Here is a 13,314-nt window from a genome sequence, read left to right as displayed (position 1 = left end):
CTCAGCTAGTGATCTCTGTTAATATTTTCAGTTAATGCTGTTAATTTTCAAAAATGTTATGAAATCATTTTTTTTGAAAGTATTTTCTATCATTTCAGAGAATTTGGGTCAAAAGGAAATGTAAATATATGTGTTCTATTTCATTTTCTTGATCAAATATCATGACAAATATATATATATATATATGTTTATATGGACTTCCCAGGTAGCTCAGCTGGTAAAGAATCCACTCGCAATGCAGAAGACCCAATTCCACTCCTAGGTTGAGAACTTCCCCTGGAGAAGGGATCAGCTACCCACTCCAGTATTCTTGGGCTTCCCTAGTGGCTCAGATGGTAAAGAATCTGCCTCCAATGCAGGAGAACTGGGTTCGATCCCTGGGTTGGGATGATACCCTGGAGGAGGCATGGCAACCCACTCCAATATTCTTGCTTGGAGAATCCCACAGAGGAGCCTGGTGGTTTACAGTCCATGGGGTCACAAAGAGTGGAACATGACTGAGTGACTAAGTATATATATATATAAAGCCACACCAACCACTTGGCTTGTGGGATCTTAGTTCCCTAACTAGGGATAGAACCCAGGCCCCCTGCTGAGCCCTAACCACTGGTGTGTGTGTGTGGGTGTGTGTGTGTGTGTGTGCGTGCGCGTGCACACAGACATACACCCACGCTCAGTCACTCAATCATGTGCTACTCTCTGCAACCCCATAGACTGTAGCCTGCCAGGCTTCTCTGTACGTGGGATTCTCTAGGCAAGAACACTGGAATGGGTTGCTTTTTCCTTCTCCAGGAGAGCTTCCCCATCCAGGAACTGAACCCTAGTCTCTTGCACCTCCTGCATTAGAGGCAGGTTCTTTACTTCTAGGGCCACCTGGGTAGCCCCTCCCACTCCCAACCACTGGACCACTGGGGGCTTTCCTCATGACAGTGATTTTCATGGTTACATTAAATGATTGAAGAGCAGCAAGATTGTTCTCAATGTTCTTATTACTTTAAAAAAAAGGAATTTATAAGCATATATATTTGTTCATTTTTTATTATGTAACTGTTACTTCATGAGAAACACTGGGCTGGAAGAAGCACAAGCTGGAATCAAGATTTCTGGGAGAAATATCAATAACCTCAGATATACAGATGACACCACCCTTATGGCAGAAAGTGAAGAGGAACTAAAAAGCCTCTTGGTGAAAGAGGAGAGTGAAAAAGTTAGCTTAAAGCTCAACATTCAGAAAACGAAGATCATGGCATCTGGTCCCATCACTTCATGGCAAATAGATGGGGAAACAGGGGAAACAGTGCCAGACTTTGGGGGGGGGGGCTCTAAAATCACTGCAGATGGTGATTGCAGCCATGAAATTAAAAGACGCTTACTTCTTGGAAGAAAAGTTATGACCAACCTACATAGCATATTGAAAAGCAGAAACATTACTTTGCCAACAAAGGTCTGTTTGGTCAAGGCTATGATTTTTCCAGTAGTCATGTATGGATGTGAGAGTTGGACTGTGAAGAAAGCTGAGCACCGAAGAATTGATGCTTTTGAACTGTGGTGTTGGAGAAGACTCTTGAGAGTCCCTTGGACTGCAAGGAGATCCGACCAGTCCATTCTGAAGGAGATCAGCCCTGGGATTTCTTTGGAAGGAATGATGGTAAAGCTGAAACTCCAGTTCTTTGGCCACCTCACGTGAAGAGTTGACTCATTGGAAAAGACTCTGATGCTGGGAGGGATTGGGGGCAGGAGGAGAAGGGGACGACAGAGGATGAGATGGCTAGATGGCATCACCGACTTCATGCACATGAGTCTGAGTGAACTCCGGGAGTTGGTGTTGAAAAAGAAGGCCTGGCGTGCTGCAATTCATGGGGTCGCAAAGAGTCGGACACAACTTAGAGACTGAACTGAACTGAACTATTACTTAGATATTTCTGCTTATACAGAATATTTTATTGTCAAAATAGTGATAGCTTTATGAAAATGTGTGGAATTTTCCTTTTTCTCTATGTTGTAGAGTAGTTTAAATAGCACAGTTGTCTATTCCTGCAGATTTAAAAGAACTAACATTTAAAATGATATTGAACTCTCCTTTTTTTAGTTAATTAATTAATTGGCTAATAATAATAATTAGCCAACTTTAAAAATATCTACTTTATTTATTTAGCTGTGTCAGGGCTTAGTTGTGGCACGTGGCATCTTTGTTGCATCATGCAAGATCTTTGTTGTGGTGAACAGCCTCTCTAATTGTGTCCAGGCTCAGTAAAAAGTTTGAGGTGTGAGCTCAGTTGCCCTGCAGTATGTGCTATCCTAGTTTCCCAACCAGAGATCAAACCCACATCCTCTGCATTGCAAGGTGGATTCTTAACCACCAGACCACCAGGAAGTTCCTGAACTGTCCTTTTTCAACAGGGATAATTTTTTTAATACTTTTGGTGTTTCCCTGGTGTTTCAGATGGTAAAGAATCTGCCTGCAATGCAGGAGAACTGGGTTCAATCCCTGGGTTGGGAGGATCTCCTGCAGGAGGGCATGCAACCCGCTTCATCATTCTTTCCTGGAGAATCCCCATGGACAGAGGAGCCTGGCAGGCTACAGTTCATAGGGTCACAAAGAATTGGACATGACTGAATATAGCACAGCACATAACTTTTTAATAACTTTCTCAGTCTCATCCGTTGATACTGATCTATTCATATAATCCTGACTTAATTGTATTCATTTATATTTATTGATAGTCTCTTTTATTCAGAATTTAAAATCAGTTGACATAGAGTTGTGCCATAAATTTTTAAACTGATTTCATTTAATCTCTCTTGGGTTCTTTCATAATTGAGTTAGCTTACTGTTTTATTTATTTACTGCAGATAACTGTCTTAGATTCACATAAAATTCTGTTTTCATTCTGATTTTAGCTTTATATTTTTGTCTCTTCTATTTATGTTTTTGTCTTTGTGTTCCCTTTTTCTGTTTTCTTGAATTTAATATTTATTTCACTTATTTCCCTAATATCTTGCTTAGTAGTAGAAGTATTGAATTCCATGAAGTTTTACAAATAAAATGTTACTTGAATTTTTAACATGTAGGATTTAGCTTAAAATTCTAGACTTATTCCTATCAGAATTCCCTTAAAATCAAGTAGGGATGGGTTGTTCATGATAAAGGATATTAGTCAATACATTTCTAATGAAGAAAATGTAAAATCAAAAAAGGCAGATTGTCACTTAGACTACAACTTGAAGGATTGTTTGAAAGTCTCAACAAAGATTAAAGAGCTTACACTTCTCCAAGCAATTAATTGTTTTCTACTTTCCTTCAACCTTAAACCTCATCCTTGGTGGGAGGTTTACATACCTCCTCTTCTGGTGTGTTTTTTGTTTTGTTTTGTTTCATCTAGGGATACAGTTTCTGATATTTATTCTGTTGTGGTACGTTGATAACTTCTATTCATTCTCATTCATTATGAAGTTGGGAAAAGTTCCTGAGTTGAGGACATTTTTACAATGGGGATAACAAAACCAGTACTTAAAAGGAAACCTGACATTGGAGTTGTTGACATCAAGTAGAAAGTAAACATTTGGATTTCATTGAGCATTTCCATCTATCTTCAAATCATGTACAATGATGAGAATCTGTCCTGGTATATCTCTACAATGTCATCAAACCCATTCATGAACTTATCTGAAAAAGACTGACAAACCTCATGGATGGAGAAAAGAAAATCTGAAGGACATTCCTTCAGAGCCAGATTCGTGCTAACTCCAACTCTAGTTACCATACTTCTATTAATGAATGTTGAGTATTTTATTTTCTTACCTACTAGATGACACTAGATTTTGCATAAACTGTTACTTCAGTAATTAACTTTTAAATCTAATGCAGAACTTCACACACAGTGGATTGTATCTTTGAACTTGGAGTATTCCCAAACTTGATTTCAGTATCTACCAAATGTGATAGAACCCTCAGCTTTACTTCCTCAAATTAGTAAATATTCTAATTCTTTTCAAAATAGACATGTACTTCATTTAATTTTAGGCAAGTCTTCATAAAAACTTTTGGAAATTATATTTGTTCTACCAGGCTCTAACTAGAAAAGCTTACATTGTTCTCACTGCCAATGGCATAAAGCTAGAAGTACCTATATAAAGGCAGTTTGGAAAAAAATGACATGGAATATCTACTCTCTCTTCTACCTACCCCTCCTCCACCCAAGAATAGCTCACCAACCAAAAGGAAGCCTGCCTTCGAGCAGGACCACTCCTTCCAACGCCCTACTCAAGTTGGCTGCCACTTCCCTCTCTTCCTTAACTCTGACTTTTTCCCACTGGAAAGTTCTACCAAAAATCACCAATCAGTTCTCATTTTCTCCCCTTTCCTTTCCAAATTGTCTGAGGAAACCAGAAACAGTCATCCCAATACCGACAGGGGATTGCTCCCTTTCTCCCACGAAGCCCAGCTGGAACCATGTGCTTCATCAACTAGCTACATAGCTTTCCCACATTGCCAAATGTGGATACAGTCCTCATTCTGAAATAAATTCCTTATTATGCCAGGAAAAGAAACCAATCTGCCCAGTCAACCTGCAAGGGCACAGTTATCTGTAGAAAACTCCAATTATCAGGAAGCTTTCCTGTAATGTTATCTGCAACCCATCAGAAAGTCCCAGACTTATATGCATAGCAAGGGACCTACTCATCCACACTGGTCAAGGGACCTGTTCTTTGGGAACAGGTTCAATATATATGGCTTTCCAGTTCAATATATATGGCTTTCCCTCAGATTACCCCAAGCACACCATCATAAAATTTCACTAGGTGGCCAGAGCATTGAATGAACCTGTTTCTGCCAGTACAGGAAACATAAGAGAGGCAGGTTCCATCCCTGGGTGAGGAAGATCCCCTTGAGGTGGGCATGGCAACCCACTCCATTATTCTTGCCTGGAGAATCCCATGGACAGAGGAGTTTGGTGGACTACAGTTCATAGGATCGCAAAGAGTCAGACACGACTGAAGTGACTGAGCACACACACACAAATTGAACAATTATATAAACGCTACACTAGTTCTGAAATAAGTGGCAGGTGATGATATTGATGAATCTCATTCTAAAATAAAAGGACAAGCAGATAACTATTTAACATAATAGAATACTCAGCTGAAACCTAGATGTCCATCAGCAGATGAATGGATAAGAAAGCTGTGGTACATATACACAATGGAGTATTACTCAGCCATTACAAAGAATACATTTGAATCAGTTCTAATGAGATGGATGAAACTGGAGCCTATTATACAGAGTGAAGTAAGCCAGAAAGAAAAACACCAGTACAGTATACTAACACATATATATGGAATTTAGAAAGATGGTAATGATGACCCTGTATGCAAGACAGCAAAAGAGACACAGATGTGTAGAGCAGAATTTTGGACTCTGAGGGAGAGGGAGAGGGTGGGATGATTTGGGAGAATGGCATTGAAACATGTATACTGTCATGTAAGAAACGAATCGCCAGTCTATGTTTGATGCAGGATACAGGATGCTTGAGGCTGGTGCATGGGGATGATCCAGAGAGATGATATGGGGTGGGAGGTGGGAGGGGCATTCATGTTTGGGAACTCATGTACACCCGTGGTGGATTCATGTCAATGTATGGCAAAACCAATACAGTATTGTAAAGTAAAATAAAGTAAAAATAAAAATCGAAAAAAAAGAAGAAGAAGGACGCAGATAATTTTTTTTTAATTTGGAAACACAGTACTTCTGAAATACAAGCAACAAGATAGTGAAGAGGAGAAAGGCCTGATTTAGATGATCAAATAAAGGAATTCCTCCAAAATGTATAGGAAAAAGCTAGATATAAGAGGGAAAATAACACAAGGAGAATTGATTCCAGATAAAATATCAACAAATAAGATTCAGACAGAGAATGGGGAGATATAAGTGTAAGAATACTGCACAGAAAAAATACTTTGTTGGAGAACAAAATGAGAAAATAGACTCTAGTGTCAAAACTAATTGCAAAATAGAAGATTCATGACATGCAATTGAGGCTTTAAAGAGGGTATCAGACTATCTTGCTGGAGTACACAATTTCAACCAGTAGATTATCAGGGGGTAGGCGGTTAAAAATAATTTCTAGAAAAAATGAAACCCAACCAGAATCTTACAAAAGATCCTAGAAAATGGAAGTGGCTTGGCAGAACTCTTAGAGACATAAAATGACATGATCCATGACCCATTCTAGGAGTTATGTATTTATTCATTTCTTCTGCAGGAGACCCCGGTTCGATTCCTGGGTCAGGAAGATCCACTGGAGAAGGGATAGGCTACCCACTCCAGTATTATTGGGCTTCCCTGTGGCTCAGCTGGTAAAGAATCCATCTGCAATGCAGGAGACCTGGGTTCAATTCCTGGGTTGGGTAGATCCCCTGGAGAAGGGAAAGACAACCCACTCTAGTATTCTAGACTGGAGATTTTCATTGACTGTATAATCCATGGGGTAGCAAAGAGTTGAACATGACTGAAAGACTTTCACCCTTAGACTCTGTCCTAGAAACTCTATGGTGGATTTCCTATCTATATTTGCAGTTAGTAAATACAACTTTCAAGAATTTTAATAAGAATAGAAAGCCTTAAGTTACATTTTTTCTACAACATAAAGGTTTCCCAATTAGAGCCAGGGAATCTTGGATGATGGGTGGGGACTTCAGTAAGTTGAGGGCCACCCTTCTGCCATTCATGTGAGCCCAAGTATGAGTTTTCTATATATCTCTCAAAGTTAAACCGAGATGATCTCTATCATAAACATGTTTTGCTACATATCAGGTGGCACTAGTGATACAGAACCCACTTGCCAATGTAGAAAACATAAGAGACAGAGATACACAAATGAATGGTGGTGTTGCAGCCGTAAAAAATAACCAGAAAACAGTTTCACTATGGGCAATAGGATCATTGCCAACACACACACACACACACACACACACACACACACATACACAAATACACATATATCTATACCCCATTCATGAGAAACACTGGGCTGGAAGAAGTACAAGCTGGAATCAAGATTGCTAGGAGAAATATCAGTAACCTCAGATATGCCACCCTTATGGCGAAAGTGAAGAAGAACTAAAGCGCCTCTTGATGAAAGTGAAAGAGGAGAGTGAAAAAGTTGACTTAAAGCTCAATGTTCAGAAAACTAAGATCATGGCATCCAGTCCCATTAGTTCAGTTCAGTCACTCAGTCGAGTCCGACTCTGTGACTCCATGAATTGCAGCACGCCAGGCCTCCTTGTCCATCAACAACTCCTGAAGTTCACTCAAACTCACGTCCATCGAGTCGGTGATGCCATCCAGCCATCTCATCCTCTGATATCCTCTTCTCTTCCTGCCCCCAAACCCTCCCAGCATCAGAGTCTTTTCCAGTGAGTCAACTCTGCATGAGGTGGCCAAAGTACTGGAGTTTCTGCTTTAGCATTAGTGCTTCCAATGAACACCCAGGACTGATCTTTAGAATGGACAGGTTGGATCTCCTTGCAGTCCCAGGGACTCTCAAGAGTCTTCTCCAACACCACAGTTCAAAAGCATCAATTCTTCAGCGCTCAGCTTTCTTCACGGTCCAACCTTCACATCCATATATGACCACTGGAAAAACCATAGCCTTGACTAGACAGACCTTTGTTGGCAAAATAATGTCTCTGCTTTTCAATATGCTATCTAGGTTGGTCATAACTTTCCTTCCAATGAGTAAGCATCTTTTAATTTCATGGCTGCAATCACCATCTGCAGTGATTTTTGGAGCCCCCCAGAATAAATTCTGACACTGTTTCCGCTGTTTCCCCATCTATTTCCCATGAAGTGATGGGTCCAAATGCCATGATCTTCGTTTTCTGAATGTTGAGCTTTAAGCCAACTTTTTCACTCTCCTCTTTCACTTTCATCAAGAGGCTTTTTGTTCCTCTTCACTTTCTACCATAAAGGTGGTGTCATCTGCATTTCTGAGGTTATTGATATTACTTCATGGCAAATAGATGGGGAAACAGTGGAAACAGTGGCTGACTTTATTTTGGGGGGCTCCAAAATCACTAGAGATGGTGACTGCAGCCATGAAATTAAAAGACACTTACTGCTTGGAAGAAAAGTTATGACCAACCTAGATAGCATATTGAAAAGCAGAGACATTATTTTGCCAACAAAGGTCCGTCTAGTCAAGGCTATGGTTTTTCTAGTGGTCATATATGGATGTGAGAGTTGGACTGTGAAGAAAGCTGAGTGCTGAAGAATTGATGCCTTTGAACTGTGGTGTTGGAGAAAACTCTTGAGAGTCCCTTGGACTGCAAGGAGATCCAACCAGTCCATTCTAAAGGAGATCAGTCCTGGGTGTTTACTGGAAGGACTGATACTGAAGCTGAAACTCCAATACTTTGGCCACCTGATGTGAAGAGCTGACTCATTTGAAAAGACCCTGATGCTGGGAAAGATTCAGGGCAAGAGGAGAAGGGGATGACAGAGGACAAGATGGCTGGATGGCATCACTGACTCAATGGACATGAGTTTGGGTAAACTCCGGGAGTTGGTGATGGACAGGGAGGCCTGTGTGCTGCAGTTCATGGGGTCACAAAGAGTTGGACACGACTGAGCGACTGAACTGAACTGAACTCAATATACCCCACACATATGAACCACACTTTGGTAGGACAGAGAAACAGACCACTAAACAGACTGAAAATCACACGATGATAGAACAAGTCTAATATCTGCTTTGATTGCTTGGCTATCCTTCCTTCAAATCTTTGCCCAAGTCACATCCTTTACCTTTAAGAAATGACACACTGATAACACCTAACCTCTCAATCCTGTTGGGCTAAGTCCCAACTCTAAACATGTCTATACAGTGACAAGTTCTGCCTAATGTGAAACAAAAGATAACATTGTTCTGGTCCCCTTTATAAAGGAAGCTGCCTGGTTTCTCCTAGACCAGAACTGAGAACATTCCAGAGCTTCCTCCAAGATGCTGCTGATCCTGCTCTCAGTGACCTTGCTGGCTCTGAGCTCAGTTCAAAGCCTGCTTGATGGTAAGAGAAAGAAAGAGGAGAGTGCTGAGACTCTGCTTGGGGCTTGAGGGATGACACTGCAGTGAGGAAGACGGTAAGAAAGGACAAAAATGAAAGATGAGGTACAGAGATCTTAAGACAAGGATAAAGCTCTTCACACCCTCATTGACACCAAGGCCTCTACTTTATTTAAAGTGCAGTTCCAACCCAATCCAGAATTTTAACCAGAGGAATGACAAGGTAAGTTTTCCACAAAGTCTCTCTATATGTTATGAAGGATGCATTGCAAAAAAGGAAAGACTGGAACAGAGATGTTTCTTCATGAAGATGTTATGGTAATCAAAGTAGGCAGTAGATGAGGGTGACCTTGCTAGGAGGTGCCAGATGGGCGGAGGAGGTGAAGCCCATTCAGAGCTATTTCGGAGACAGAGACTAGGATAATCTCTCTCTCTCTCTCTCTCTCTCTCTCTCTCTCTCTCTCTCTCTCTCTCTCTTTCTCTCTCTCTCTCTCTCTCTCTCTCTCTCTCTCTCTCTCTCTCTTTCTCTCTCTCTCTCTCTCTCTCTCTCTCTCTCTCTCTCTCTCTCTCTCTCTCTCTCTCCCCATGAAGATACAGAGATTCCAGGAACCAGTTGTCTCATTTTACCCCCATCCACATTTAATATTTCAGTGTATTGTGCCCAATATGGGCAAGCTTGTATACACTTGTTTACTGCTGGTTGCCCCACCTTTAGAAATATAAGTAAAGGATTCATGAATGAATATCTTAGAATTCTCATAGGATATAAGTCAATACAAGTAAAGGATTTCATGAATTGAGAGGGCAGAAGTCCACTAAAATATGACATTGAAATAGCCCAGCACTTCATCTAAATTAGCATTACGGTTTGAGGAATCCTAAGCTTCCCTCGCAGCTCAGTCAGTAAAAAGTCCGCCTGCAAAGCAGGAGACCCAGGTTCAGTTCCTGGCTCAGGAAGATTCCCCTGGAGAAGAAAATGGCAACCCTCTCCAGTATTCCTGCCTGGAGAATCCCAAGGACAGAGGAGCCTGGCAGGCTATAGTCTATAGGGTTGCAAGAGTCAGACACGACAGAGCAACTAAGCTACACACACATAGAGAGGACAAAACTGCCTTTTCTCCTTGAGTTTGTGATTGATCCTCAGCACAGGAGCAACCCTGCCATCGCTTCATGTCTTCCTCCCTTTGCAAAAGCATCACAGACAGTGACTGACAAGCTAACTTCAGGGATATAGAGATGTAGTTGAAGAGTCCCATTCCCTGTACAACAGCTGTGAGCCCTGAACTTACTTTACACTTCATCTTCTGCTTCTTTCCCTAGAAGGCATCAGTGAAGACTTCCTTACCCCATATATGGCAAGACTTAATTAATTCTCATTCAACTGTGTTTTTTTTTTCCCATTAGCCACTTTTCACTTTTCCAGTGTCCTACTATCATCTTTGTCTTGTCAAGAACAGATTAATGCTAGCAACCCTTCCCAGGTGGCTCAGAGGTCAAGAATCTAGCTGCAACACAGGAGACGAGGGTTCAGTCCCTTGGTTGGGAAGATTCTTTGGAGAAAGAACTGGCAACCCACTCCACTGTTCTTGCCTGGGAAATTCCATGAACAGAAGAACCTAGCAGCCTATAGTCTATGGGGTCACAAAAGAGTCAGATACTATTAAACAACAACAGCAATTAGCTTGGATGACACAGGAGAATTCTGCCTATATACCCTCAGACCAGAAATGACTGTTGAGTACCAACCACTCAACTTGTTCCTTCTTCCCTAATATTCCTCTCTCTAAATATACGGTTTAAGAAGAAATGTAAAGAAATGGAGTCTGGGTCCTTTTGTCCCTATAATTAATTTTGCTCACTGTTATTTAGTCACTCTTAGGCAAACTATTATTTGTGTTTCTCTCTGTCTTTATTGTTACTCATCAGGTCTTAGGAGAGGCGAATTCCACATATGCATTCAACTGGCCAGACTTGAAGTCACAGATGTCAGTTTACATCACTGACCCAAAATAAAACTGGCAACATAACTAACATCGATAATCCATTTGCTTTCTTTTGTCTTTCGAAGCATCTTTTGAGAATTCTAAGATATCCAGTAACTTCATTTTTGCCAAATTGAGGACACCTGTTTGTCTCAAGAACACAGAATTACTATTCAATATCACTTGTATGTGAGTGAATAGGAACCCTGCAAAATGAAGCTAAGGGTAAGAGGGAAATTGGTAGTTAACAAGCAGGTCCTAGGAGAAAGGGAATGTCTAATAAGGTGACCAGAGATCAAAATAAGAGGGTGCCTTCCATCACTAAGTTCCTCTACTCCTGTGCTGTATCCTACAGATGCAGAGGACCCAGAACAGGGCTCCCCTGAGCACTTTCAGAGACTTCCTGAGGAACCTGAAACACCACCACCTGGAGCCCCTCCTAATGGTGAAAACCTAGAAGGTGAATCTCAGCTAGGTCCACCTCCACAAGATGGTGAACCTCAGCAAGGACCCCCCAGACAAGGTGATGGACCTCGGCAGAGGCCACATCCACAAGGTGATGGACGTTGGCAGAGACTACGTCCACAAGGTGATGGGCCTCAGCAGAGACCACGTCCACGAGATGGTGAACCTCCGTAGAGACCACCCCCACAAAAGCAACATTGTCATCACTATCCTCCCCCATCTTCTCCTGAAAGACATCACAGACCACCATCCCCAAGACGTGGACCACACAGATCTCCCCAAGGCCCACCAACCCAGTAATCTGGAGTTCAATGACAGGTATGAGTCAAGCTCACTTTCCATAAAGGTCCTAACTGCTACAAGTTTCACACTTTATTATGTCATTGAATCAACTGAAAATATGTGGAAATTGCCTACTTCTGGATTCCAGTCTAAATATTTCTGTTCAGATATTCTGGAATAAAGTAGCAAGACCTTGTATTTATTACATGCTATCCAAGGTGATTCTGATTTTAAGAAAGATGGACCATAGGTTGTCTTTTCCCCGATGACTACCTGTCATAAAGTGTGTTGGTGGTGAGAAAGTAGAGCTGTGTTCTCCCTTGTCCTCTCCCCTCCTCCTCCTCAGGCTCAATGACTTCCCTTCTCAAGTTTTCACCTGCCAGGCCTCTCAGGTCCCATGTGCCTGATAAACGATACTTTAATTTTTATGCCTGTAATGTTACCCAGTTTTTAAAATATTGACTTTTGATTTAATATATGCTCAAAGTAAGAAAAAAGCAGCTTTTCCATTTTCTTAGGTTGCAGGAAACTTTGTAGTTGAAGTTTAACATGTTATGTATCCCTAAATTAACATTAATCACTATGCTAATGAGTATGTAAACCATTCTTTGGATCGATGCATTTTGTATCTCCTTCCATTCATTAAATGCATAACAGCCAAAAAAGAAAAAGAAAACAAGGGAAAAGTATGAGGCTAATTCTTAATGGCATATTACACCCTACCTTCCCACTTCCTTCCCCAAGGCCACCACAATTAGCTCCTTTGAACATCCCCATGGGAATATTTAGACTTCCCAGGTAGCTCAAATGATAAAGAATCTGCCTGCAATGTGGGAGACCTGGGTTTGATCCCTGAATCAGGAAGATCCCCTGGAGAAGGGCATAGCAACCCACTCCAGTATTCTTGGCTGAAGAATTCCATGGACAGTGGAGCCAGGTGGGCTACAGTCCATGGGGTTGCAAAGAGTCAGACACAATTGAGTGACTAACACACACACACACACACACACACACACATATGTTATCTTTTTGTTTGCATGCCATGATTTCTTTAACTAAGGCTCTATCAATAGACACTTAGGCTGGCCTCGCAGTAACCATCTTTGTAACTATAATTTATGTTTGAACATTATAAGTAGCACCCTAGAGATAAACAACCTAAGAAAAAACTTTCTTCATCTTGCAAGCAACAATTTAGAACTCACTGTCTGTTACATGCATACTAATCATAAACAAGAACATTAGAAGATTACAGGACACGGAGGAAGAAGAGAAAGTGAGAAGTTGGGCTCTCATCAGCTTCCTTTCAGTTGCCAGCAGGGCTATGAACTCAGTTTCCAATACTCTCTGAACTTCCCTTTTTTTGTTTGTTTGTTTCAGAAAATATGAAGATATGTGTCCTTCAGAAAGCCATGGAAGAAGGCAGTCTATCTTCCATTTACCAATCAGCATCTAATTTCTAAGTGTCATGTCTCATTCTGGGTGTTTGTGAGTCTGAAATTTGAGGGCCGTGAACCCAGCAT

General features: G+C 41.2%; 1 protein-coding gene across 1 annotated transcript in view; it reads right to left on the bottom strand.

Moving 5' to 3' along the window:
- LOC138436407 (taste receptor type 2 member 42-like) overlaps positions 1-11,167 on the bottom strand; it is a 39,385-nt gene extending 28,218 nt beyond the window's left edge. Inside the window, exon 1 of the mRNA XM_069581994.1 lies at positions 11,095-11,167. Coding sequence (XP_069438095.1) covers positions 11,095-11,167 — 73 coding nt within the window. The remainder of the gene's footprint in view (positions 1-11,094) is intronic.
- Positions 11,168-13,314: the final 2,147 nt, after the last annotated feature.

The sequence above is a fragment of the Ovis canadensis genome, chromosome 3, assembly GCF_042477335.2.
Source record: "Ovis canadensis isolate MfBH-ARS-UI-01 breed Bighorn chromosome 3, ARS-UI_OviCan_v2, whole genome shotgun sequence".
NCBI classification, from domain to species: Eukaryota; Metazoa; Chordata; class Mammalia; order Artiodactyla; family Bovidae; genus Ovis; species Ovis canadensis.
This window is presented reverse-complemented; position numbering and strand designations above follow the sequence as displayed.